The following is a 27170-nucleotide window of genomic DNA, read 5'->3' on the forward strand; positions in this document are numbered from 1 at the left end:
TATCCAGTGTTCCTGATTGGCTGGGAGCTGGGAGGGAGCAAAAACGTGGACTGTCCGGGGTTCCCCGTGCATTGGGTTGAGAAACACTGGTCTATTGTCATGGTGTCTCCAACAGTAGCAAAATGTGCCAACAAAGACTTCCACAGACCTTGATTGTGTGGCAATAAAGATTACGATTCTGATTACCCAAAACAATTTCAGTAGGCTAACAATGGATGGGGAACGAATACCCGCCGGCCTTACTCAAGGACTACAGCTGACCATCGTTAAGGTGTAGTAATAACAGCAATACCATACTACACATTGCCATGGCAACCGACCATGTGACATCTGACAGGCGTGAGATATACGTGATGTACGTGCATGTAAAGCAGGGTTAGGCAGGGCCTGTTTCATAACAGGCCAAGTTAGACGCTACTTAATCCCCCCGACGCTTTAACCTGACTGCACCCCCCCACCCCCCATGTGGCTCCGCTCTGAGGGGAAGCGTCGCCAGACGGGCGCCCTAACCCGCTAATTACTTATTTATCTTCTGTCTCCAGCAGGTTTCCCTCAAAAAAATCAATAGGAGGACAAGTGGGGAATAAGGCGGCTGAGGTGGTGGACTGTAAATCAATTCGGAGATCACCTGGAGTTCAGACGTCTCATGATTACCAGCTGCCTGGGAGGGAACCGCGTCTTGGCCAAACAAGGGGCATGTGACCAACGAGAGTTAGCAAAGTAACTGGGAGTGAGTGAGACCAGATGGCGACTAGAAGCGCAACTACTGCGGTGACACGATACAACAGGGGCGGCCAATCGTATCCGCAAAGGGCCGCTGCGTATGCAGGTTTGTGGGATAACCTGTAGGTCAGCTGTTCAAACCCAGGTGTGAGGACTCTTCAGCCGATCAGTCCTTTGATTAGTAATCTAATTAGGGAGTTGCAACGACAACCAGCATACACAACGGCCCTTTGCGGATAAGATTGGCCACCCCTGCGATACAACGAATACAAACAGAACAGTGCAGAACCGAACAGAACAGAACACCTTAATACCTTTGAAAGCATCTGCTTGCTGTTCCACAGACTCGCTCACCATCTTCCAGAAGCAATCGGACACGGCCAGACTGAGGTTCTTTGTGGTCACCTGATGAGCCATCAGCATGCCATTCCTGGGGAAAAAATTCAAGGGGGCATTTGGAACAGCCAAAAATATCCTATGAGGCCGGCGGTGGTAAAACAAACACCCCAGACCTACTTGAGCAATTTTGAATTCTGGAAAAACTCCTCCTCATAGTCTTTGATGGCGTCGATGTTCTCGTTGCTGCTTCCTAGATGAGAAAAGTGGAGTTTCGTCGATCCACTGGAGATAAAACATTTGACAGTGATCTAGTCCAGTTTAATGGGCTATTGATGGGCTATACAGTCTCCTGCCGTTTTGTTGGGACTTTTCGCTTTACCTTTGCCTGTTACCACAGCAAAGTAGCCCAAAGCTTTCATGGGAAACAGCCTTCCTTCAACAATCTGCTGAATCTACAAAAAGAACATTACAGAAGGACATCTGGGTGAATTACAAAACTTCACGTGGGTTGAAAGAGTTATGCTGTTTTGGTTGGAGTACAGTTTAGTGCAGGGGTGGGGAACTGGTGTCAGTGCAGGCTTTTGGGATGAACTCTCAGCCAGCCAATAATAAAGCAGTGGTTGAGAAGCACTACTTTATTATTGGCTGGTGGAGTACAGCATCACCGCTGCCTGAAATCCTGTGGACAAAGGTGTGTACATTTGGAATCTGTGTGTGATCACACATGCGGCCGGACATTTTGAACACGGAAGGCACGATACCCTGCTGGGGCTAGCCATGTTCTTCTCTGCGAGATCCACTTTGGTCAGCACAAAGATGGTCCTCTTGCCCTGAGGGTCCATCTGACTGACCAGGTCTGTGACGATGCTACGCTCTGCATCCACGGAGCCATCTGGGGAAAACGCGGAGAACTTTGGCACAGTGATGTGTGGAGTGGTGTGTGGAGTTCAGTAGAAAGAGGTTCATGCATCACACTGCTCACTACAAGGTCCGTGGATCATCTTGAGTAACCGGGCCATGATTTTTGATAAGAGACATTGCTGGTCAAATTTATTTTCTGGCACTTCAATCACCGCAAAAAGAGTGCCATTATATTCAAGAGAACACAACATTTGTACAGCCGATATCTCCAAAACTAGGCAACTCCCACCCCAACGATGTAGATGGATAAATAGTCCCACAGCATATCTGAAACACATCATTTTTATATTTCTTTTTTTGGGGGGGGGGGGGGGGGGGGGTAAACTGGCCCTTTAATCTAACAGGAGTTGAACCTGCAGCATTTGTTGATTAGAATTGCTTCCTCTCTCTCTTTCTGCAGAGGCATTGTGCCTTTTCACCAAGTCTCACCTTGAATGCAAAGGATGATGGCATTTGGGTTCTGCATGTAGGCCCTGCTCATGGTGAAGATGCTCTCCTTCGTGTCAGCTGCCATGCCAGTGGTCACAGTCTAGGAACAGACACCCAGATTAGTGTCCAAGACGTAGGAGCAGGATTCAAAAATTCATCCGAAATTTCACTACCTCGAACTGATGGAAAACAAAGGCTTACAGCCTTAACACTTACGCTGATGACTCCTGGCAAGTCCACCAGAACCATCCTCTGGATACCAGGGCCCATCACAGTCAGGGAGATGGTCTAAAATTGAGGAGGAATCAAGCTCTTTGAACAATGTTCTCAAACTCCTTCAGGTCAATGCCCCCAATGTAACCAACTTTCAGTAAGTGTCTATGCCATGATACACAGGGCCAATCTTTACCTCAGGGCTGACCGTCTGTCCATCCTTCACACTCTTGCGCATTCGAATCTCGACCTCGCGCCGTAAGGCGGCAAGCTGTGAAGTGCACAGAGAAACCAGAAGCTTAGGAGATGCCAAACTGCTTCTTCAGCAGAATCCGTTTACCCCTCTGCCGGTATCATGGCAGACGACTTACATCTTCCTCCTTCCCCAAGTCAAACTCCCGGGTGCTGTCTTTGAACCGGGCCACGTGGTGAGGTCCCTCGCTTAGTGTTACCTGGTAGAACGACAGATGTTGCTACCATCAGAGAGGCGGTACATGTCTATCAACACTCAGACTGCACACCATCTCCATAGCTTCGCTTTTGACAATATCCTGCTCCTCAACAAACTCACCAAGGCGTAACCCCGCCCCCACTTAGAAATTCCGTGCCCAATCACAACACATCCATTCAGTCATTCCCCGTGTTACAGTTCTTCTGTTTTGTACACTGATGTTGTTCTTACTGGTTGTTGCAATGTATTGTGCTACACTAGTATAATTGTTTCTGTTTGCACAATTTTGCATTGTGCATTTGTTGTTTTTCCACTAGGTTGTATTGTAACATTGCCTGGTAAGAATTCTGTATTTGTTTATATTGTAAATTCTATATTTGTCAGTATTGGTATATTACATTTATATGGTCTTACTATCCCAACTTCTTGACCTACACCAATCTATACCCACTTCTTGTATGTTCAACGAATAGAAAATAAAGGACCCTAAGTTCTGAGATTTGACTCTGATCAGGGTTGGTTTCTCGGCAAACACCAGAAAACGGCGTTAGGCATCTACTCACCTTGACCGGAGACCTGGTCATCATTTCGCCAGACCCCCGGGGGAAGATCCTAGCTTGTGCGATCATCTCCAGGACACTGGTCTTTCCAGCGCTCTGGTCCCCCACCACAACCACCTATAGACCCAAAAGATGAGAGAAAAGCAGACAGCCAACACATTGTATTAAGGGATAGGGGGCATTTTACCTTGTTGATGGGCAGAATTGCTTTCCTGCTCAGATTTAAACTTTCAGTCTTTGGTTCATAAATCCTGTTCTTTCACCACAAAATTACTTGCAGTCCCTGTTACATACATAGCAGTGTGCGCCCCCTGCAGTTCGATACATGACACTGACGTACCCTTGGCAGATGATCCTGGGTATTGTAGTTGGAGTCATAGTCAGAGAGAATGTCCAAGACTTCAGAATACATCTCGATGAGAGACTTCTGGAGGGAAACAGAGGGACAGCTTTGATGTAGCAGCTTTCAGGGGATGTGATATTAATCCAATGCACCTAAAATTCAGCAAATATCTCCTCACAGTGTATTGGATTAAAACCGCAAACCCTACCTTTTAATACAGAGATCCAGAGAATATAGTCTGGTACAGAAAACAATTTCCAAAGCAGGTAGAGTGGATCTTACTAAAGAGCTAAGCAGAAATGGGCCACACCTTAACCTTACGCTGGTGGATGCCTTTGTCGTCCTTCAGGAGAACCACCTTCCTGAGGTCCTTGTTTTCTTTCTCCAGGCGTTCCAGCATGCGCTGGTATTTCAACTGTGGGGGGAAGGGGCAGCACCATCAGGAGACGCACAGCAGGTCTGACAAAGTCCCCCGCAGATCCCACTTAGATCCAGCCATCAATACACACCACTCATCACCACAGGTTTTATAAGCTAAGGTGAGCACCGTGAACATCTGTTGACTGACTGCTAACATACTTTGAAATCTCAGAAAGCAGTCAAAATATCCATCCATCCATCCATCCATCCACCCAATGTGGTACCTGAGTTCGCAGGAGCTCCTCTTGTAGCTGGTCCACCTTCTCTTTATCCGTGGTCTGTAAACACAGAAATAGAGCTGCTCTAGTGGGTCTGGATCGTTACAGTCCACCTGTGGCACGCTTCTGAGATCAGATACACAAAGTGCTTTGTCACATGCAAACTACACAAGCGGTCATTGCTAGGGTGTCCCAATCAATCACGGGAGATTGCCATTCATTATAAGAATGCTTAAAAATGTTTGATTGTAATCAATCAAGCCTTGAAGAGCATCTTCTGTAAAATGAACCACCAATAGGGCAGTGCATTCCAGACACAAACACTAGGCGTGGGCGGTATCTCATTTTTAATTTGTTCATACCTTCCAGACAGTACAACACGGTATACTGTACTTTACAGTATTTTAAAAAGCAACACTTTTCCAGTAATATTGGCCATGAAATAACGGCGGCATACCCAAATACACCAAGGTATACCGTATTACCGTAATACCACCAAGCCTACTTCGCACATCAGAAAAAATGGGATTAAATTGGATAGGACATGGGGAACTGGGTGGAGGGGGTCACAGAGACATATTAAGACAAACAGGCTGGTGTGCATGTTTAAAGCCCATGTGAGGGAAGACAGCAGGGGCAGAGGGGTCAGGGGGTTTATGAAGCACAGGGGGGGCGGCGGCCCCCTCTGCCCCCCCCCCCCGCGCAGCCGGCGTCACTCTCCCGCCAATGATCGCGTGTGACTCAGGCCTGGTGTGAGCCCGCCTCTGAAGGCTCCCTCGCCTCGTTCACACCGACACGCTGCGTGCCTCTCGCCGTGGGGGTGCGCCGTGTGAAAAGCAAGTCACGCCAGAGCGTGACGGCACGTGGACGCGGTTGGAGACCGTTTAAGCGGCACAGCGCGGCTGTGTGTGGGACGTGTGTGTGATGCTGGACCTGGGCCCCTCTCACGCCTTCGGCTTTTTTTTGCAGAGCAGGGTCAGGGTGAGATACAGCCAAAAGGGTTACAATTATTATAACCGTGCATAAGCACAACTACACAGAAAACTGATATATTATAGCTACTATCAGTAAACATCAGGGGTCCCCAAATTTATCTTCAGGGAGACCAAATTCCACAAAGAAAATAATCCCCCCAAAAGTGTGGCAATGGATTAATTCACTTTCACATCCACTCCAATAATAATAATAATTATTATAATTATTATTTAAAATGAACATTATTGACCCATTTCTAAATACAGACGCTCCTCCACTTATGAATGGCCGTTCCGAACTTGAAATGTTCCTAAGTCGTTATTCAACATCATTTTAAGGGTATGCGCAAGTACAAAGAACTGGGATGCTGGGAGCACGGAATGCTCCGCTGCTGCGTGCCGGGAGTAGTGGCCAGAAGTCATACTAGGCGGAAATGCCGCACAGGGAAAAAAATTTGTTGCGGACAGGAAACGGGAGCCCAAGGAACACAATTTGGACTTACTGTCCTCTTCGTTCGTATGTCTGAAAGTTCGTAAGATGAAAGTTCATAAGTAGAGGAGTGTTTGTATATGTTGTAGTAACATCCATCCATCCATCCATCCGTCTGTCCATCTGCCGCTTATCCAGGGTCAGCTTGCGCCGGGTAGCAGTCTAAGTAGGGATGTCCAGATCTCACCAGCCACCTCCCCAGGGAGCCATCTAGGAGACTTCCTTCACAGACACCTGAACCACCTCATCTGGCTCCTTTCAACTCAGAGGAGAAACAGCTCTGCTTTGAGCTCCTCCTGAATGTTCCCGCAACTACGGCTGCTTTTACGGCCTACAGGTGGAAGCTGTTTCCGAGTGACGGTCATGAGAGGGAAAGGAAAGGCTTCCATTTGATGGCCATCACTTTCTCAGACAAGCAAGAGCCCAAAGTCAGTGTCATGATGATGTCACTGGCCTGCGCCAGGAGCGGTTACGCCGTTGGGGTGGGTGGGGAGTGCGCAGGCTTTCGCGTTACGCTCACGGGCACTCAGATTGGGGGCTGCGGTCAGCGTCCTCATCTTGCTGACGAACTGGCACTGAATGAGTATGAGTTCTCCCAAGAGACGCTTTGAGGGCATCATGCCACGTGCAGCAGGAGAAAGAGGAGGAGGTTCAGATGCAAATAGGCGAGACAAACACTAGACAGGAGAAGGTATACAGACATGCTAACCCTACCCATGCTAACCCAACCCATGCAAACCCTACCCATGCTAACTACCGTAGCCTAACATTAATCTACAGAAAGTTAGCGCTGTACAGCTAAAGCAATTACAGAAAGGATAGCGAGAAAAATCAGGGCGGGATTAAAGGGGGCCGCCTGACTGATCAGCGACAGGTCAGACGCCGTCATCAGGGCCCGTACATCCGTCTGGTTGCCAGTCCGCTTCACCACCTGAAACCATTGCGACCCAGATCTTGCATGACGCTTTATTTCCGAATGTAGAGCATGACAAGATGCAGCCTGAAATATTCTGCATGATCAAGCGTGACTGCGGGTAACTGGGTTAGTGCAGCCAAATCCAGTGCTGCAGGTGGGGGTCCACTTTAAATTAGCAGCAGCTCGCTAGTAAAAAAAATATGCTGAACTGCCAGCTGCTGAACATGTACATGGTGAATATATCACAGAATATATCACAGATGTAGAACAAAAGTCACAAAGGCTACGGTCAGTAGCTCTGTAGCCTCAGGCCTTCAGTGCTTGGGGCTTTGAAGCCAGGCCCAAAATTTCATGAAGTATTGGTAGGTCCCCTTCCATACGGGGGGGTTCCAAACCTGTAATTTGACTACCTGTCTACATACCTGTCTGAAATCCACCCCGAGGCTTTGAGTGTGGAGTTTTCATGTTTTCTCCATGACTGCATGGACTCAAGTTACAAGGAATGCAGTTGTGTGGTATGGTGTCCCTGCTTTGCCTGTAATTTTGCAATTGCGTGTGAATCTGTGCCCAGTGCTGCCAGACTGGTGTCCCTTACTTTGAGCCCTGTGTTGCACTGGTGTCCCCAGCTTGTGGCCTGTGCATCCTAGAATAGGCCCCAGGTTACCAGTGAGGGTCCAGGACAAGCTGTTACAGAAGGTCGTGACACACTAGAACTACGACTAACGGAGAGAAAACAGACTGAGAAGACGATGAGGATGCTGATGATGCAGGAATTTACAGCGCAAAACCAAACTGGGTGCCTACGCTGTATCAGACTTAGGAATCTGCTGAAAGCTTGATGGGCAATTCTGAAACCAGCGAGGGAGAGGCAGGGTAGCCAAGCTGGGCGATGACTTACCTTTTTGTGCTGCCTGTCGCTGGTTTCAGATCCAGTGTCGTCCGCTGATTTCAGCGAAGCTTCCCCAGAAGTGTCTGAAAGAGGACAGCAACATAACCACGATTGTCAGAAGAAAAAAAAACAAAACTTTGCATTTGCGATAAAAGCCCATTTCAGACTGCCGTACATCGGGAAAATACCTCGCATGTAGCCCTATATTCACCCATCAATGTGGCTGACACCAAAAATACAGAAATAAATCAGCAGTAGCTACACATGAGTATGACAAAAGTATCAGACATCTAGTATTTATCTATCGATTTCACCAAGAAGGTTCAGATACAATACCAGTCAAAAAGTCTGGACACATCTACTTAAAATTATTTCTTTTTGAATAAGGTTAAGGTTATTTTTATAAGTATTATCTTCTGAATAAGAGATGGAGTGCTGTGACAGATGACCTGGCTCCCACAATCCCCCCCCCCCCGGACCTAAACCCTATACAGCTGGTTTGGGATGAGTTGGATTGAAGAGTAAGAGCAAGGAGGACAACTTGTGCCCAGATCATGTGGAAACTCCTTCAGAGGAGGAGTTGGAGAGGCATTCCAGAGGCATCTGGAAGCTGATTTAATGAACACTAAGAGTCTGCAATGCTGTCATTGAAGCAAAAGGGGGCTATTTTGAATAGTCTAAAATCTGACATAATTTTGAGATGAACACTTCTCTTGGTTGTTGCAATATTAGTTACTGCCTCAAGGCCTGTCACTATAAGGGGAATAACATAGATAAAATACTGGCTAATGTATTAAAAACAGGTGCATCCAGACTTTTGACTAGAACTGCATTCATTCAGTTTCTACGTTTGTTCATTTACAGAAAACCGAAAATAATTCAAAAGTTTGGAAAATACTTATTTTCCTCCAAACTGGTTCAGAGCTGTACCGAATTCACCAGTTCCCGACTATGGCTCCCCGCGGGCAAAATTCTATCAGCAACACAAAAGCCAAGGTCCACTGTGATCCCCAAATATAATGGTATGGGACACGGGGAAATCGATCTCACGGTCTGGATTCAATTGTATTTCGGTCCGGATGAAGACCCGAGTTTGCTAGTTAGTCTGATACTCAGAATGAGGCTGATCGATCACATGGTAACAAGCTCAGCAGAATTACTTCACATTCCCTCTCCATCCCTTTAATGGGGTTCTCTCCACGCTGAGAAGCGAGCTCACAGGCTACAAGGCCGCCTCGTGCTAGCAATCCACCGGCGACATCATCACGACCCGGAAGAAGTGGCGACCAGGGGTTCAGGCTTTGTCATGCTGGGGTCACGATGGCTAGCAATCTCGTTTCAGGGAGCCCACAAGCAACATTTTCCCAAAGCATTGAGACCAGCCCGACAAAAAGTATTAAGTTATTTAAATGGAAAACAGGTTCATCTGTTCATACCAGCATGTGCTACACAAGTAATGGGAATGCTCACAAGTGAACTAAGGCAGTGGTTCCCAGCCCAGTCCTCAGGGAACCACAGACAGTCCACAGCTCTCTTTCCAGTACCCAGCAGGTCTTACTAGGTATTCAGGGCTCTTGATTGGCTGTGAGCTGGGAAGGAACAAAAATGTGGACTGTATGGGGATCCACAAGTACCCGGTAGGGAAACACTGAACCAAGGTACGAGCATTATGTCTTTAGTATTTACCACCCTGCAAGTAATGGCATTGTGCCACCAACCAGCACAAGGCACTGAAGCCTCTGGTCACATGTTACTTAATCTTTGTTCAGACCTCGGCGGGCATTTTCCATACTTTTGAAGGGGGTGTCAGAACCTGCTCTCAGACTGAAAAAGCCGGTTCAGGTGGAGGACCAGAATAAGACGAAAGGGACACAGGTACAGTAGTCTTCACCCCACCCAAAAAAGAAACAAAATCAGGTGTTTTCTGTCGTTAGCTGTAGTCCATACCAGTTAACAGTAGGATGTTTGCATAGGATGTTAAGTCCGTGGGTATGAGCCCCACTATGAAAATAATTAACTTAAGTTACTGATTAAAGTAACGTCAAGTAGACTTTGCAGGTAAATATGACCCATCCACTGGAAACCCTATCAATAAATCATTCACAGCGCCAGAAGTGACAAGGTGTGGCCATTCTTTGCACATGATCTGTGTAAGCAATTCAGAGTCCTCACGAGGTTAACTGCATATTCCTTATTGAACCCAAATGAATCCATTTAAGCTGCATCCAGTGCCATCCAGTAATGGTCACTCTCAGGTAGCCACAGCAACAGGCCCTCTCCTCTACAGGAAAGCAGCACTGCAGTGGATCTCTCAGCTGCCACGGGTTAGCAGACATGCTGGTATGGCCGTGCACAGCAGATGCACTGCATAAGTGGTGCAAAAAGGAACACTGCACATCTTGAATTTAGTTAAAACTGCAGCAAAATCTAAATGCATATTCAGTGACCTTGATTTGGGGACGATTACCACCAGATCTTCTCCCCCTCACTGCAGCAGCCATAACTCAACAAAAGTTTCACAGATTCAATTAAGGTCGGCCACATCAAAGAAGGAAATTTTCCAGTGACTCATTTTCTGGGGCTGTTTATCGACAGCTGAGAGGTAGCAGATACACTTGTGGAGGAATTAACTTAATTCCATGGTGGTTCTACAGGACAGATCTGTTCAGATATTTTCGCAGTGAACATATTGCAGGGAAGCACGGCAGCAGGAGTGGATGCAACCCAACGAAAGTCTGAACAGGACAACCCAATGTCAGAAACTCAGAGGCGAGCAGTGGGCTTGGCGTTACCCCACTGCATTTACACACCTAACAACAGATGGTGACCAGAAGCTCCATAGACAATCAAACTTGCGAAGGATTAACAAAACAGAAAATGAACTAATATAATGGACTTATCCTTGTTAGCGGTTTAACCTTATTCACACACGACACTTTGCATGTCACGCGTTTACAAAGACACATGAGGGGAAGGCAGTGAAGGGGCAGTGATCTCAAACCCACCGTTTGAGACCAGGCTTTTGAAAAAGGAGAGGTTTTCGCCCATCTTTGTCAAGTCTGGAAGGAGCTTGGACAGTTCCTCTAGGTCTGGCAAGGCATTGGCGATCTTCTCTAATAAAAAAAAACAAAAAAAGAAAAAAAAACACCATATTTATGTGTGTCACAAATACACAGTTCAACAGACACTTTCCACAGCATGAAACACAATTAACTTTAAGTTACAGTATTAACAAGCCTATTGGTAACATCATAGAAACCACATTATAGTACTACATGCAGAACAATTTCAGTGCATAATGAACTTATTGGATTTTTTTTTAAAGTCAGAAGTACCTAAGTCGATATGTTCATTAAGATCCCAGATGAAATCAGGCACCATCCACTTGTACTCGCTAAAATCCGGAATCATGTCCTTCCATTCCTCAAAAGTCTGAAACAAAGCAACGTGTGCTGATTAATCAACACTATTTAATGGGCTGTTTCACTGAACTAAACATTAATTTGAGGGATGAGACACTGGTTTCTACATGAACAAGTTTATTTACAGCCATATACAACACAGAAACATTTAAAGATACAGGAGATCAGTTCAGCTCAGATGAAACAAGGTGAGCATCAGTAAACCAGGCCATGTTCTTCCTGAAAGCAACTGAAAGATCAAGCCATAGGTGGGAAGTTCAGCTTGATCTCCTTCCCATACCATCACCTCCTCTCATATTTAAAATCTCGACTGTGACAAACACCATCCCACGGTGCAAGAAGCCAATTTGCAAGTGAGCCGCCTTCAGGAGAGAGACATGGAGTGAAGATTTTGTTAAATAGACTGGGGGTGGAGGGGGGGGGGGGGCACACGCGTGGCATAAAAGGCAGCCATCTGTTTAGCATTTGGGACCCTGGCTTGAGTCATGTGACTGGCAGTGATGCAGGCAGGGGGGGGGGGCTTTGAAATTCACAATGGAGTAACAGCACCATTGTGTCTGAAACAGCCGTCAGCACATGCCAGTTTGAAACCAGGTCAAGTCCAAGACAGTATCACAGTATTGGACAACAAGGTCTCCAGCCTTGTATCCCTGAGATACACATCATGAGCAACTCCGACTTACGGAATCCCCGTCCAATGACACCGATGAGGTGATATTTGGCAGATACAAATAATTCCCACAAAATAAACAATATGTACATCATCAAAACACCTAGAAACACAATCACTAATAAAATTGCATTATCATACCTATTCTGTCACATTACCACTGATATTTCAGAACCACGTATTCTGGTGCACACACTTAATTTAAATGGGCAGCATTCAGAACGCTAAATGTTTCCAATCAGTGTTCCTTGAAGCACATATATAAATCCATCAACACTGAATGGCATCATTAATTGAATTAATGCCTTGATATCACGTTTCTAAGTTCCCAAAGGAAGAGCTAGCCATTTCCAAAGTAATGCAAAGAAAATAGATTAAACTGAGCAATAATCACCACCAAAGTAATGTACGGGCAAGTTAAAATTCGGGAAGAGTACGTGTCATTTCCCTGTCCCCAGAATAGATGTGTAGGCCCTGGGGTGTTGTTAGAGATTTTGGGCACCATGAAAGCATATTATATTAGCCCCCCAACTCAGAACAATCCAGTTATGTTCGGATTTTTTTTTAGGGCCCCTGCGGCTCCGGGCCCCATGGAATCGTCTTTACTATGTTGTGTAGTATGAATGTAGGCCTATGTTGTTCTCATCCTCAGATCCACAACACGAACCTTTTTGGCCGTGTACCCGCCTCCTACGGCAGATCCGAGAAGGAGGTAACGCAGCTTCAGGAACCTCGCGGCCAGACGGGCCACCCAGAAAGAGCGGCGCTGCTGGTATGCGGGGCCCCCTGGCGGCGGCCGCGGGAAGCGGTATGTGGGCCGCGTCAGGGAGCTGTAGCTTCGAGCCGCTGACCGGCATGGGACGCGGCTCGGGGTGCCGCTCGAAGAGTAGCGGTGGTGGATGGGGCGCGACAGAGAGGGCAGCTTCTGCAAGGGCAGCCTGCACCTCACCCCGCCGTGGGCTGGAAGCAGGACCCGACAGGCCATACTGCAGCGGAGGGGAACAGCATTTACCGACATGCAAATTCGATTTTAAAGACATTCGGCCGCATGAAATCACGAATACGACATAATTATGAAAGCAACTATAGTCATTCGTACAAATTCATAAACGGAATTCTTTTTAAGCTTTTAAATCCAAAATACTAGTTATCTCTGTGCTCTGTGTGTAGTTTTATGCTTGTTTAATTTAAAACAAGTGAAAAATTGTCCATGAATTTATAATTCTATCAGTGTATTAAAAAGTATGCTACTGTATACATTAACTACGACGCAATTTGCAGTTTTATTAACGTGAGTCTTAACTGTAAACACTGTGCAGGTAACATTCTGAAATGTTAACCATAATTGTAGCAAATAGTCTTTTCTATTTTATTTAACAGCGTCATGGTCACATAATTCGTTTTGTGTGTTAGTCCATATTCAGAAAATATAAACTAGGGCGATAAAAAACATTCATTTATAAGAACTGTAGAGTGTTACCTGACTGGCATGGTAGTCAAACAGCCAGCTAATCATCTTTCCCAGCTCATTTTAGTATACGATATAAAAATATACTCACCAGACCACAGCGTTCCCGGGTCGCAATACAGTCATACTGAGTAATACTATAATTGTTCCTCTTTGAAAATTCACTCCATTTGAAAACCGGTCATATTAGAGCAAACAAGGGCACAAAAAGAAAACCCAAATGACAGGTCTAATCAGCCACTTCCGGGTTGCCAGTCCGAACGCAATAACTATCCGACTAGAAACTTTCTAGTAATATAACATTCCACTACTATTTCTTGCAAACTCGGCACTATCAAATGCATTACTTTATTCAAAAATATAATATAATCTTAATCTGTTCCGTCAGTTATTATATAACCCAATATATATATAACCCAATTTTTTTTTTAAAAGCATGTACATGAAAATACATGTTATATTTTATTACAACCTAAAGATTTAAAGTTTTTTCCACTTAAAAAAATGTATAACTTCATAGTATGTGTATTGTTGACCTGCGTTTTTCTGTAAAGAAAGTCATTCATATTTTAGCGATTTTTTAAGAATTAGTTTTTTTTTATACCATTCATCACCCTTCAACTGGTTATCCAGTTCTAGGTGATAAGGGACTGGAGTCTGTCCTTAACAGCATTGTGCGGAAGGCATGCATAGACCCTGGATAGGATGCCAGACCGTCACAGGCTAGGTACTTTATTACACAAAAATCCAAATATCAAAATATCCTAGGTAATGTTTTCTGTTAAATTTTGTGTTTCATACAAAATACTGAAATACAGGTTTTTCAGAAAGCTTATTTCAGTTAATGCTAAATATTCTGAAGCACAGACTTCAGATTTAAAATTCAATATATCGGTTCCAAGCCCCCTCTATCTATCTTCCCTGTACATTCTATTTACATGAAAAATCAGAGATAATAAAAAGGTGAAGGTGATTCTTTAAAGCAATTAGTTATGACCTGTTATTGTAAGCCAAGGACGAAAAACTTTCAACATGGATAGTCTGAGACAGTCCAGACACTTAAATTCATTTAATTGCCATTAAAACCAAAATCTACACACCCTGTTCAAAATACAGAATTGCTCAATGTTAATACTTGACTTTACATACACGAATGCTACAATATATGTACAACACATACAAACATAGTAATCAATGAGGTAAAACATTATGCAATAGTTTCAAAGGAACCTTTATAAAACCAATGTGCAAACTAGTGGGATTATGAGAAATACACAAACATTCTATTCAGTTGTAAATACACATATTAAGATTTACACCCAAAAACAATCATAAAAATAACTATGACATGTGACGATCATATTCACTTCATTTCCTTATGACAAAAGTGTCTTATTTGTCCCTAAAATCAGAACAAAGCTGATAACTTTATGGTCTAGTCTTTTACTCCTGAAATAAATACATTTTTGTCATACATTGTGATCACTTTTACTTGTATTGTAAAATAACCAAAAATGATCAGTTTTGATTTCTTCTGATTGAGCAGGGAATTGCAAAGGCACATCGTTTGACACGTAATTAGAGAATCAAATGGTGTTTAAATGTTAATTTATATATCTATCTAAAATATTTACATCACATCAGTATTTTACACTAAATTGGCTGTCATTAACATAATGCACAATGGCTTGGATTAAAATTAGCTCCTGCAAATATTACTTTGCAGTTATAATATAAAATGCAGTGATTTAAAGTCATTTATGACACTGGACTGAATAAATGTCGTTAGATGTACTTTAGATGCTTAAACAGGGCAGTTCTGTGACACAGAAAGATGATACAGTACCCAAGAGTAATGCACCACGTAGCACATTCTTCTATAAGGATACAATTTAGGCAAGTTTTGATTCTGAGAATTAAAGATTTAAAGACACCCGTAATTTTTTTCCTATTCCTTTTCTTATTCAAACATAATTACTTACGCCCATGGCTAGTTTTACTATTAGAGTGTTTGTGAAGTCTAACTCCTTCATTCCACAGTGGACTGTGAGTACAGGTTGGGTTGATGGTTATATTAAATCAATCACCGTCACTGCGATATGCGTACAAGTGGTTTCGTAAGTTTAAACAGAGACTGTAGCCTCAGCTGCTAAAGTGATATTTTGAGGTATCCAGTCTCCTGCTTAATTTAAACCAGAGGTGCCCAACTCCAGTCCAGGGGGGTCGGAGCCCTGTGTAGCTTAGTTCTTTCCCTGTTCCACCATAAATGATTCAGCTCAAGAGCTGTGTGGTAATTAGCACAAGGAGTCGAATCAGGTGTGATAAATGAGGGGAAACCCAAAAATGTGCAGGGCTCCGGCCCCCCAGGACTGGAGTTGGGCACCCCTGCTTTAAACTGTGCAGGTGTGCCAAACATCACCTGCAGCAACAGAGGAAAAATCTCCATATCTGCAATAAAAGCAGCTTCAGTTAAAAATGTAGCAGATTCGTAGCTGGAACATCACTTATTGGCCATGGAGAAATTAATATCTACAACTGAACAAGAAAATGATTCTGTTGGTTCTGTTTAACATTTACCTTCAGTGGATTAAATGAATGTGGTTACTGGATCCATGAAGGTAACCCTCAAACCTAAATGGGAGGTAAATGGGACTGAATGGGAGCAGTTTGAGAAATTTCCCCATACAAGTCTATAGGAAAAATTTGACAGAAAGAGGGATGAAAAAGATGGATGTGGGTGGAATATCAAGAAAAAAACACTAAGGAGACTTAATGGGTGGAACATTTGAGAGGAGGAATAGAGTTTCTAGATGAAAAACTGTTGGCAGGAGAGAGGTGCCCTAACTTTAAGGAAGAAGAAAAAGTCAAATATGCGTATGTGCACAGCAATCACAAGAAGTGAAGATTTATCCATAGTTTACAATCAAGGCAACAAACAGAAAATGTTAATATGCAAAAAGAATTCCAAGATGGCTTCAACTTTCATGATTATCAGACCTAGACTGTTCTTCCACAGGAAGAAATACCCATACAGAGGGTGACAGTGAGTGGTGCAAATCAGGTCATGTGACAACATGAGGCACTGGTGAGCAATAAGGTAAGTTTCCCATTTGTAAATCCATTTAATGATCATATTTCCAGCTTTTGTGCTACGTTGGCTGTCAAAGTGCCCTGCGGATCAGATCAGCCTCTCCACAGCTGTTGTGAGAAATGCCCCCAGAACTGTAAAGTTTTGTGCGTGAATAATGTAACCACATTGTTCTTAGGTTGGGATTATTGAAACAGCAGTGCACTGTAGAATCATCTCCTGTTAAAAACTAAAGTAGGCCACTGCTTAATTACATATTTACAGAATGAAAAAGCAATCACTGCAGTAATCCTTGCCGGAGCCACTGCAGTGATCACTGCTGGAAGTACATTTGACAAACTCGGTTTCCAGCCTGTAAACTTTTCACCCAAGACAAAACAGTGTGAAGAATCAGAACAGCAAAAACAGAGAGATGCCAAAAGACTCTATGGCTGCCGGTACCAAGAATGAAAGAAAAATGTCTTTTTTTTTTTCCATCTTTCCATTCGGAGTCGGCCTTTCCTGGTCACATTCACTTGATCACTGAACACTAGGACGCAGACGTCATTTGGCAAGCTAGGACGGGGTCTTGGCCTCGGTGGTGGTCTTGGGCTTGGGGGGCCAGTCTGGGTCCACCCGCAGCTCCTGGGCCAGGCACATGTAGCGTGCCCGGGGGGTCTTGCCACCCCAGCGGAGCAGTGCCGCCAGGCACCTGGAGCCCCAGTGGTCGATGGCTGACTGTAACAAGACGCACCAAGGATGAGGCCCGGCGAGGCACAGAGGCGAGGCACAGAGGCGAGTCACCAACACTTCTCACCGCCTACTGCAATACACCTTTTTTACCTGGTTTGTTATCGGGTAAATCATCACCTTTTTTCACCTAATAGACAATCTACTAGACCTGGCCAGCCCTACTTAAAGGATATTAAAGACCTGTCTGTTTTTCCAAATGCTTACCTAACGGAAGTTATTGATGATGCTACGTAACGTAAAGTACCCGGTGAAGACCTGTTGCAACGCATCATGTAATAATGGCGCATTTATGTAATACCATGGCAAAATGTCAATGTAGACATCCATCTTGGTTGATTATTACATAATGCACAGTATTACACTTTCATAATTTAGAAGTGCAACTCCTGCATTTTGGAATAACCATTTCCATTTGTAACAATAATAATAATAACAGAATTCAGGGAATTGTATTACATATTGTGTTTAAGCTGTCTATTACAAAATGCGGAAGATTATTACAAAATGCGGAAGATTATTACAAAATGCGGCTGCTATTACATAATGAAGTCAATACTTGTTACATTTTGTCGAGTTATTACATGGTACAGTATTATTAAACAATGTAACAAGGCCACTCTACTCCAACAGGTACTGTAGCAACTGCAGGGTGAACCCAGTTTAAATGTGCATGAACAACATAAGAACCACTAGAGGGCAGCAGACAGCGCAGACAGTAGTGACGATCACCATTGCAAGGGCAGGGAGTAAGGTGGAAGTGGTGGGGCGGGGGGTTGAAGGCAGGAGTCAAAGCGGCAGAGAAGAGCATCAGATTCCCAACCTGAGGTGTGCGGGCGGCAGCTGTGATGTCACTGCTGCCTTGTTTTCCTCGGCTGAACACCAGCCTCCATAAGATGGCATCGAGGACGAAGGTCTATGGGATGCGGCAGCCAGCAGGAAAGAATTAAAGGCAACTGTTGATTCAACACTATTAGTCCGAATCACTCATCTTGGACTGATTGTGTTTCATAGTATTAATAAGGAGATATTGAAGAAGTTAGTAGCAGATCATCTAAAAATAACTCATCAGAAAGATTGTGCATTGAAAAATTTGATTTAAAGGAAGCTGTTGTAGAGAAGTTGTGAGAAATCTAGATAAAATGCTGTGATCTGGGCCCTTCTGTGTTTTTGGCAGGTTACTTTTACAGGGGAGAAGCCGATTTTTAACAGGATCAGAATCACCTATCAGCCATTGAAGTGTTGATGCACATATCAACAGCAGATGGCGCCAACTGATATGGCACATACCCCCCCCCCAGGACTGAATAGATCAATTATCTGAAAGTATGAGAAGCCAAAGAGCATAAAGGAAAAGGTCAAAGGAAAAGCCCCACAGGCATCACCATGAATCCCCCCCCCACGGGGGAACTATGGTGGCTTGTTATTAGGTAGCACTGTTGCCATATACCATGAACCGCTGAGGCTGGGGGTTTGAATCCCACCTCTGATCGGTTTATGTGGACTTCGCATTTGCCAGTGATCGGAAGGTCGCTGGTTAAATCCCACTGTCAGCAGAGTGATTTCACCGTCGGCCCCTTTGCACAAGGCCCATAATCCCAGTCTCTTCAGGGACTGTCTGACCCCTGCATTCTTAAAAATGTACGATGCTTTGCATAAAAGCGTCTGCTAAACAAATTAAATATAAACGTATGATATTAAGCAGATGTGCAGCGATGACATTCCAAGTATTGAGGCCTGTTTTCATTGGCCTGTGGAAAACACCATAGGGACAAAAAATGCGACGTGAGTTTGGTCCATCAAATACCTTCTGTATGTATGGCTCAAACATCCAACCATCACCAGACACATAAAAATAGCCATTTTAAATAGTCTTCATTTGTTGACCTTTATTCTTGCTAGCATCCTCGTGTCCGGTTTTTTCTAAGGGTAACTTCCAGAGTTGTCAAGTGTTGAGAGGAAATGCTGGTAAGTATCCTTACCTCGATCAGGACAGACATCCCTGTGTTGAGCAGGATGATAACTAGCAAGGTCATGCGCCACTGGAATGGAATACAAACGATCTGAAGAAGACAAAACCCCAGACCCTCAGGTGAGCGATCGCCGCAGGCTCCTCCAAAATTCTGCTGATACTCATAGCAAGTGGGACACTTACGTCCAGGAACTTATCGATAGCGGGGACTGGATTCAACATGATGAAGAGCAGGAAGATGTATAACATGCATGCAGACAGGAGGAAAAGCCCTACAAAAAATGGTAAAGCAAGAAAAGTCAGCAAATAACTTTTTTAAGAACCTGTTTTGTGTGGCAAATGGGTGACTCTTTACTCCTTTACACATAATCGAAGAACCAGTAAATAACTCATTCATAAATACAATCCAGAATGTAGCTAAAGAAAGCAACATCAACAACCAACCTAAGAACAAAATGGGCTTTTAAACCCATGGTGGGCGGAGCAATCGTATGCTGTCATTTGCTGACTGGTGTAACTTTCTCCCTACTGGTTACTTTATAAATTCTGCTAGGATTCGATTGGTCAGTGTTCAATGGGACAAGGTCAAATCTGAAGCCTAAGCACTCTGATAACTACGATTTCAACATGTGTGCTACATTTTCACGTGATGGAGACATACAAAAAAACAGACTCATCCAGGGATAGAAATTAAGCTTTCCGTCTCAAGTACAGAAAACTGAACACTCGCTCGCTGGCTAGTGAAAAAAATGTACATGGGGGTAGATATTTAACTGAGCTAGCTCAGTCGGCTAGTAGAACATTCTTAAGTTCCACCCCTGGACTCATGTGTATGTTGTAGGACATTCCATGCAGAGAAACTCACAGTTCTTGTAACTAGGCTGCCTGAAAGGTTTTCCCTTAGAGAACACAATGGCGACAATGAGATACTGGAAGCAGGAGACGAAGAACACGCTGGTGTTCTCATAGTTTCTGATGTTTTTGTCGTAGGGGTCGTAGGTCACGTTCGTGTTGTGGACGGATAAGGAAGCAATGCTGGAGGAATTGCAGGCACTGGAGAGAAACAATAATGATCATTTGCAGGAGAAGTCAGAAATAAAAGGTTCACGGAAATGGCGAATTCCGAAACAGCCAAATTAAAGTGAATGATAAGAGCTAATGCGCAGAGCGGGGTAAAACACCTGGGAGATATTTGTTGATTAGCCACTCACACTGTACATAGAATGCCATAAAAACAAATGATGAGACTGGTATAAGACAGAACTTCATAGATCTCCCGGTGGGGGGGGGGGAGGATTTTGTAGTGTATCAGTATTAGAAAAATCAATAAACCCCCTCTGAAGATATAATATATACACATAAATGAAATTGCATAGTACAGTGCACGTGGTGAAATAAAAAGGCTTTGTAAACATCAAAAGTGCTTAACATGAGTACAGCGATAAGTCAAAGAGGTGAGTTCATGTCTTTCAAGCTGGATTGGGGAAGAGATGGGTAAAGAGGGAAAAGGGCCTGTCACTGAGGAGACTCCAGTCATACCAGCTGTTTGTTGAGAGTACAGTTATAGGAGACCATTCTTCCTTCCACTACCTCTTCTAAGTGCAGTCTCAGTCCAGTCTCAGTCCTTTGACATAGTTAGGACTGTTCAGTCTACCCGCCTCTTGATATCAAAGATTGAAGAACATGGCTTGGCTATGAGGAACTGGCAAATGCTGTAGTCGTTGGCTCAGCACAAGTAAGGACCACAAGAAAAACAGCATATTATTTTGCACTTTCTTGGAGACTCAATCCATCTTGTCATACCAGTTGTGCCTTTCAGTGATGCAGACTTGCAGCATTGTAGCATTTCTATGCTACTTCCTTGAATGGTGACAGTGGTCAGCCACTTCCTGCTCTGCCTGTTTGCAGGTTGTAAGTGGTTTTGTTTGCTTGCATGTTGCAAGTGGTTCTTCTTAGAAGAAAACTCTCCTGTACTCATCTTGTCTTCCTTCACTGATAAACCTCAAAATCATCAGAGTTGGAAATGAACTCTGGGGTGAAAAGAGTAAACAGGAACGGCATTGTCTCCTGTGGTGTCCTTATGTTCCTCATCACCACATCAGAAATCACTTAAATTACATCCGCAATTACTGATGGGGATGAACTTGGCCAGGTGATGAAGTCATATGTGATCCAGGCACCCAGGGTGTCATGAAAGACCGGTTCATGTTCTCCTTCAGCAGGGAAGGCTGGATGATGTTAACATCAACTCCTCATGATGTTGCATGGTTTGTCCAGGGGGGGATTCCGCTCTGTCAAACATGCACAAAATAGTGTCCTCCGTACCAATGTAAGACCTCTGCGTCAAACGGTACCTGAGGTAGGAAATCCCTCATGAGTGATCCGAGAATCTGGTTTGTAGATACTGGGGCATTAAACATTGCTGCCTGTGCACAGGAACTACACGATCTGTGACTAATGTCGTACCTGTTAAAGACCAGGGTTAACACATGTGCCCCCCATGGTTCTTGACTTCACTGGGGCTATTAAGTTTAACCTAAACAATGCTCTACCCCCCACCCCTTTCCATACTCCCTTCATACCATTATTGTTATTTCCTCTACCCCACCCAGATCTTCCTTTTCAGGTCTATTGCTCTCGACTTCCTCTTCATACGCCGGCAGGAAAGCCATCTTCTTCTTCCAGAGAAGTGTTTTCATGTACTTTGTTACCCAAAGCTTTTTTGAAAAATTAACTATACATCTGAATAGAAGCTGATGTAATCAAAGATGTAATGCGAGATCCCACTGATGACCTCACCAGGTCAAAGAAAAACGTCGTAGCTCATCCCATCCAAGCAGCTCTGAAGAGCTTCTTTTGCGTCGTGTGATCACACTCTCACAGAATCCACAGCTAGAGCGCTGCCTCGTGACCAAATCTACACCACTGTGGTACCACTGGCCAAGGGAAGGAAGAGCAACACGCCTGTTTACATCCTTCACATTTGCGTAGATTAAGCTCCAGGACGTGTCGTTCCATTTTACATGCAGACTGAAAATACCGTAAGTTAAATATGAATATCACATTATATTACTTATTTTGTGGACATAATAGGCTTGGGGAAATTTCGTTAAACACAGAAGAAAACACAGTATGATTTGTGGTTTAACAGTGTACATCGGCAGCCCAAGAACAAATTCGAAATTCAAAGCGTGGTGACTACTGAACGCGCGTCAACGTCGCACCATTGTAAAGTCAAAATATCGTAAGTGGACCCATCATAAAGCAAGCAGCATCTGAGTATCGCAGAGAGGGAAATAATTAAAACGACCAGAGATCACCATCAACGCGGCAGCGTGCTGTTTGAAAACGTGGCAGGAGGGACCTCGCATGCGGCATCCAGAAACGTCAGCTTAGATCTAAGGGAAACGTATCAAATGCTCTGTAGCTACCTAAATGAGGTAAATGTAATGTTGTCGACTTAGCCATGAGCGTACCTCTCACATCGAGGAGAAAAGCGGCGGCTCATGCCCTCGGGTTTCAAGCGGGTAAATCGGGGGGGGGGGGGAGGGGGGGCACTCACTTGGAGCTGGGTGTCCACTTCTCATACCAGCTCTGGTGTCGCACCCAGAGAAAGACAAGCATTTGGAAGCCCAGGGAGACGAGAATCTGGGTCAGCACAGAGAAGAGCAGTGGGCCGGAGATGAGGCCTGAGGGTGGTCGCCGTGACACAAGCTCCTTCCAGGCTGGGTTCAGGCTCACTGCGAGGCGCATGCAGACGCAGACAGACGCAGAGACACACAGGCATGCATACAAACACATACGGGGTGAGTGGGCCCATCAATATACACACACATCTCCAAACCAAACCACCATAACCATATAATGAGGGATTTTTATAGTGCTCAAAAATATGTTGTATATAATCAGACTCAAAGGAAGTTTTTATTAACACTGAAAAAAAAGTCATATAAATCAAGTCCAGTGTTTCACATCCTGGTCCTCGGGGACTTACAGACAGTCCATATTTTTGCTCCTTCCCAGCTCCCAATCAGACTGTGCACATTTTTGCTCCCTCCCAGCTCCCTGCCAGACAGTCCACATTTTTGCTCCCTGCCAGACAGTCCACATTTTTGATACGAGCAAAAACGTGGACTATCTGAAGGTCTCCGAGGAACGGATTGGGAAGGACTGATGTAGTCACTCAGCCAAGCTAAAGCGAAGAAGTGGATTCACACGGCATGCTACACGATACAACTCCTGGGGCCCCAGGAACTCACTGGTGAAGACGATGAGCAGGATGATGGCGACGTCAATGAAGAGGAACTGGAAGTCTCCCAGGTTGCTGAGCATCTGAAAACACCAGTGGGGGGGGGGGGGGAGGTGAAATTGAGACAGAGCCTAAGGTGAGTCTGCATTACATGGAGCCTGAGACTGACACAGCACTTGGTTGGGCTACCATAATGCAGGTAGGAAGCCAAAGACACTGGGCATAGCCTGTTATATCACATACGCTAAGTCATCACAACGCAAGATCCGGATTCGAACGCCGGTTAGCATTACACAGAGTCTAATATGGAAAGCAATTCTGGTTAGTGGTCGCCCACCACTCACTCTCACTTATCTTTCTGGTTCATCAGTGACCTTGTTTTTGGGGGCGGGGAGGAGGGCAGGAAGTACCCATGCAGACATTATCAGTACTCACAGAGTAGAGCAGCGTGACACTAATGTACTGGATCATGCTGTAGAGAGCCATGAACTTAAAGACGCAGAAGGAGGTGATCAGGGCGGCCCGTCCCTCCCTGTCGGGAAACACCAAATGCTGTTTGTTAGTTAGACGTCACGAGAGTTAGGGGGAATCATCTGGGATGGACTGGCGATGCCTCCTGAGATCCACATCGCCTCATTACGCGCGTGGGTAGATGACACTTCTTCGATAAAGCTATTTTTCCATTGCTTACGTGTGTAGATTGACTAAACACTTTCTAGTCCATTTATACTAAACAGGCATACATTGTGCTATTAGGGTATATGCTACTATAGATTCTTGAAGGTAAACACTAGAAGTTATATACAACCTCGTTTCCAAAAAAGTTGGGACGCTGTGTAAAATGTAAATAAAAACAGAATGCAATGATTTACAAATCACATAAACCCATATTTAATTGAAAACAGAGCAAATACGACATATCAAATGTTGAAACTGAGAAATTTTATTGTTTTGTTTGCAAATATGCAAATCATTGCATTCTGTTGTTATTTACATTTTACACAGCGTCCCAACTTTTTTGGAAACGGGGTTATATATGGATGTGAAATGGCATCTTTGGTGAGGAGCCCACTACTATATTAAGATATTAAGTCTGAAGACATGCCAAAAGGAATGTCGCCGCATGCTGGCTAACGTCGCCCCCTGCTGGACAGCATGGTCTCACCTGATGAGGTTTGGCACGCAGGAGATGTTGGGGATCTTGGAGGTGAAGGGGGAGGCCACAGAGGCTTCGAGCTCAGAAAGAGAGATCCCACTGTGAGCTCTCTTCAGTGCCTGGGGGGATGTGGTACGGGGTGGGTGAATTGACCAATCACAGCCAACCGCGTGCCAGTGATGTCAATGTCATAGCAACCCAGCACAGGCCAATTAAAATGAATGAAGCTACGAGCGCTTTCCTTTATAATGGAAACATGGAACTATGAAAGTTTAATAACTTTCAGAATGAAGGTCTTTGATCATCCGTACTGAGCTGGTGCTTTTATTAAAGCCACTTATGGCTATACACATTTAACGACGTTCCTGGGTCTTTGGCTATCAAACTCAAAGTCCATAAAAACTCCACAAAATGTGAGGGGAATGCTTACACCACAGTCGTTTGCTCCATCTCCGCACATTCCCACAAAGTAGCTGTAGGGGGAGCAGAGAGACGGACAATGTTACCTATGGAATTTTGCACTGTGGAACAGAGAGGTATCTTCTAATATTAAAGGATTCTGAAAAACATTATTTTTAAAAAATGACCGTTAGGGACAGTTATAGTTTCCAATGGGACACAGACAGAATATGAGACAGACTTTCATAAGAAAACTAAAGTTGGGCATCACAGCTCTCTAGGCCGGTGTTACCCGGTCCGGTCCTGGGAGACCCACTGACAGTCCACATTTTTGCTCCCTCCATACCAGGAGCTGGGAGGGAGCAAAAATGTGGACGGTCTGTGGGTCACCGAGGAGCGGGTTGGGAAACACTGCCCCAGGTGTTTCTCCTGCCCTCAGCAGGGATCTGGGCTACTCACTCCACACTCTGTAGTAGCTCCACCAGCTGGGTCTTCTGGTCAGGAGTCATGCGGGCGAACACCGTACCTCGTAGCAACAACTTCTCCAGAGAGAAGAGGGAAGGAGCATCAGTGATACACTGTACCAAAGCAGGGGCTACTTCCGTATTACTGCGCTTACATCAGAGCCTAATATTGCTATAACAAATCACTGAATTACGATCTATGCCAAATATATTATCAAATTATTATTATATTCTCGATGGAGCAAATATTCTAGAGAAGCTTTACCGCGTTCCCATTTAGGAACATAAGAAATTTACAAACGAGAGGAGGCCATTCGGCCCATCAAGCTCGTTTGGGGAGAACTTAAGTAATAGCTCGGAGTTGTTAAACTCTTATCTAGCTCTGATTTAAAGGAACCAAGGGTTTTAGCTTGAGCTACACTAGCAGGAAGACTATTCCATACTCTAACTACACGCTGTGTAAAGAAATGCTTCCTCAAATTCGTTTTAAAATGTTCCACTTTTAAAAATTTCCACTTATGGCCACGAGTTCCAGTATTTAAACTAATATTGAAATAGCTATTTGGCTGAATAGCATCCAGACCCGTTAGAATCTTATATACCTGGATTATGTCCATTTGAAGAGTAAATTTCCAAAAATCATTCAGTTCATTGTTGTTTTTTGGATGAGACCACCAACGACCTCAAGTCAGGCTTCCTCATCATATTTCATAGTACTGAGAACCAAAACTCACTCAGTTCTTATCAGAGACTGTTCTAGGGAGTTTTAACTGTTTCAATGTTAATAAAAACTTCCTTTGAGTCTGAGTCCTTTATAGTCAAGTAGGCCAGCACTAACAATGACAAATAGGATCTTCTGAGTACAAACACTTTGGTACTTTACACCTCTGGAGATGTAGCAAGAGTAAAAATACTTTGGCACTGTACTTAAGTACAGTAGCTTATTTTCTGGATTTGAACTTTACTTGAGTATTTTAAGTTTTGGCAACTTATACTTTCTCTTAGCTACATTTCTGAGCTAAATTACAACTTTTTACTTTGATACATTGTGCACAACTATCAATATTCACTCAGCTAAAACAATATATACTGATGCATGCACTGCCTCAGTTAGGCTGTGTGATACTGGGTAACAAAGAAATCACAAGTTTTTTCCACTCAGAATCGAGATGGCGATTTTCTCTCACGGTTCGTGAGCGATTTCTTTCTTTAATACTCTTTTTCATTACATATTGTCTTTATGAAGATTGAACAAACAGGAGTGATGCACTATTATAGTTAAAATACTGACAGATATTTCAGATATTTAATCTTTATTAATATTTAAAGTTAGCAGCACTAGAGGTAGTACTAAAATAACGGAGATGATTACAAAGGTACGATCAGCCATTTTCCATAGAAGAGGACGAGTCGGCTGCTTCACCACTTACAGTATAAGAGGTATCGAAGTCCCAGCACATGAAATGTTTATAATACATTATTAAATCTGGCCCCGCAGACGGATCTTTCCTTTTCACGGCAGAAACCTGCATTTTGCTGGCCTGCACCGGCAAATTGGCCAAGCTTCACCGCGTTTTCTGAACACAAAGAGAGTATCTGCTTTTCCTCCTGCGACTCAGCTTCCCTTATTGTGATGCACTGTAACCTGAAGTGCTGTATGCAAATCT

General features: G+C 44.2%; 2 protein-coding genes across 7 annotated transcripts in view; both read right to left on the reverse strand.

Moving 5' to 3' along the window:
* The window catches only part of LOC111836691 (dynamin-like GTPase OPA1, mitochondrial), a 28300-nt gene extending 14590 nt beyond the window's left edge, over positions 1-13710 (reverse strand). The window contains exons 1-17 of the mRNA XM_023798203.2: positions 13538-13710; positions 12646-12964; positions 11222-11318; positions 10892-10999; positions 7896-7969; positions 4624-4677; positions 4290-4394; positions 3977-4063; positions 3640-3753; positions 2997-3077; positions 2822-2896; positions 2629-2700; positions 2413-2512; positions 1824-1954; positions 1442-1514; positions 1240-1312; positions 1038-1153 (exon numbers count right to left, since the gene is read on the reverse strand). Of these exons, the coding sequence (XP_023653971.2) occupies positions 1038-1153; positions 1240-1312; positions 1442-1514; positions 1824-1954; positions 2413-2512; positions 2629-2700; positions 2822-2896; positions 2997-3077; positions 3640-3753; positions 3977-4063; positions 4290-4394; positions 4624-4677; positions 7896-7969; positions 10892-10999; positions 11222-11318; positions 12646-12964; positions 13538-13572 (1714 nt within the window). The 5' untranslated portion in view covers positions 13573-13710. The remainder of the gene's footprint in view (positions 1-1037; positions 1154-1239; positions 1313-1441; positions 1515-1823; positions 1955-2412; positions 2513-2628; positions 2701-2821; positions 2897-2996; positions 3078-3639; positions 3754-3976; positions 4064-4289; positions 4395-4623; positions 4678-7895; positions 7970-10891; positions 11000-11221; positions 11319-12645; positions 12965-13537) is intronic.
* Positions 13711-14500: 790 nt separating this feature from the next.
* The window catches only part of LOC111836632 (polyamine-transporting ATPase 13A3-like), a 36666-nt gene continuing 23996 nt past the window's right edge, over positions 14501-27170 (reverse strand). For 2 of the 6 annotated variants that reach the window (XM_023798085.2, XM_023798088.2), the window contains 10 exons: positions 25499-25578; positions 25071-25113; positions 24650-24759; positions 23920-24016; positions 23495-23567; positions 22798-22975; positions 20101-20288; positions 19419-19507; positions 19246-19326; positions 17376-18179 (listed from right to left, as the gene is read on the reverse strand). In XM_023798085.2, the coding sequence (XP_023653853.2) occupies positions 17862-18179; positions 19246-19326; positions 19419-19507; positions 20101-20288; positions 22798-22975; positions 23495-23567; positions 23920-24016; positions 24650-24759; positions 25071-25113; positions 25499-25578 (1257 nt within the window). In that variant the 3' untranslated portion in view covers positions 17376-17861. Of the gene's footprint in view, positions 17252-17375; positions 18180-19245; positions 19327-19418; positions 19508-20100; positions 20289-22797; positions 22976-23494; positions 23568-23919; positions 24017-24649; positions 24760-25070; positions 25114-25498; positions 25579-27170 lie in introns of those variants that run through there. The other 4 variants (XM_023798086.2, XM_023798087.2, XM_023798089.2 and 1 more) reach the window with 4 other exon arrangements.

This window comes from Paramormyrops kingsleyae, chromosome 21 (assembly GCF_048594095.1).
Source record: "Paramormyrops kingsleyae isolate MSU_618 chromosome 21, PKINGS_0.4, whole genome shotgun sequence".
Classification (NCBI taxonomy): Eukaryota; Metazoa; Chordata; class Actinopteri; order Osteoglossiformes; family Mormyridae; genus Paramormyrops; species Paramormyrops kingsleyae.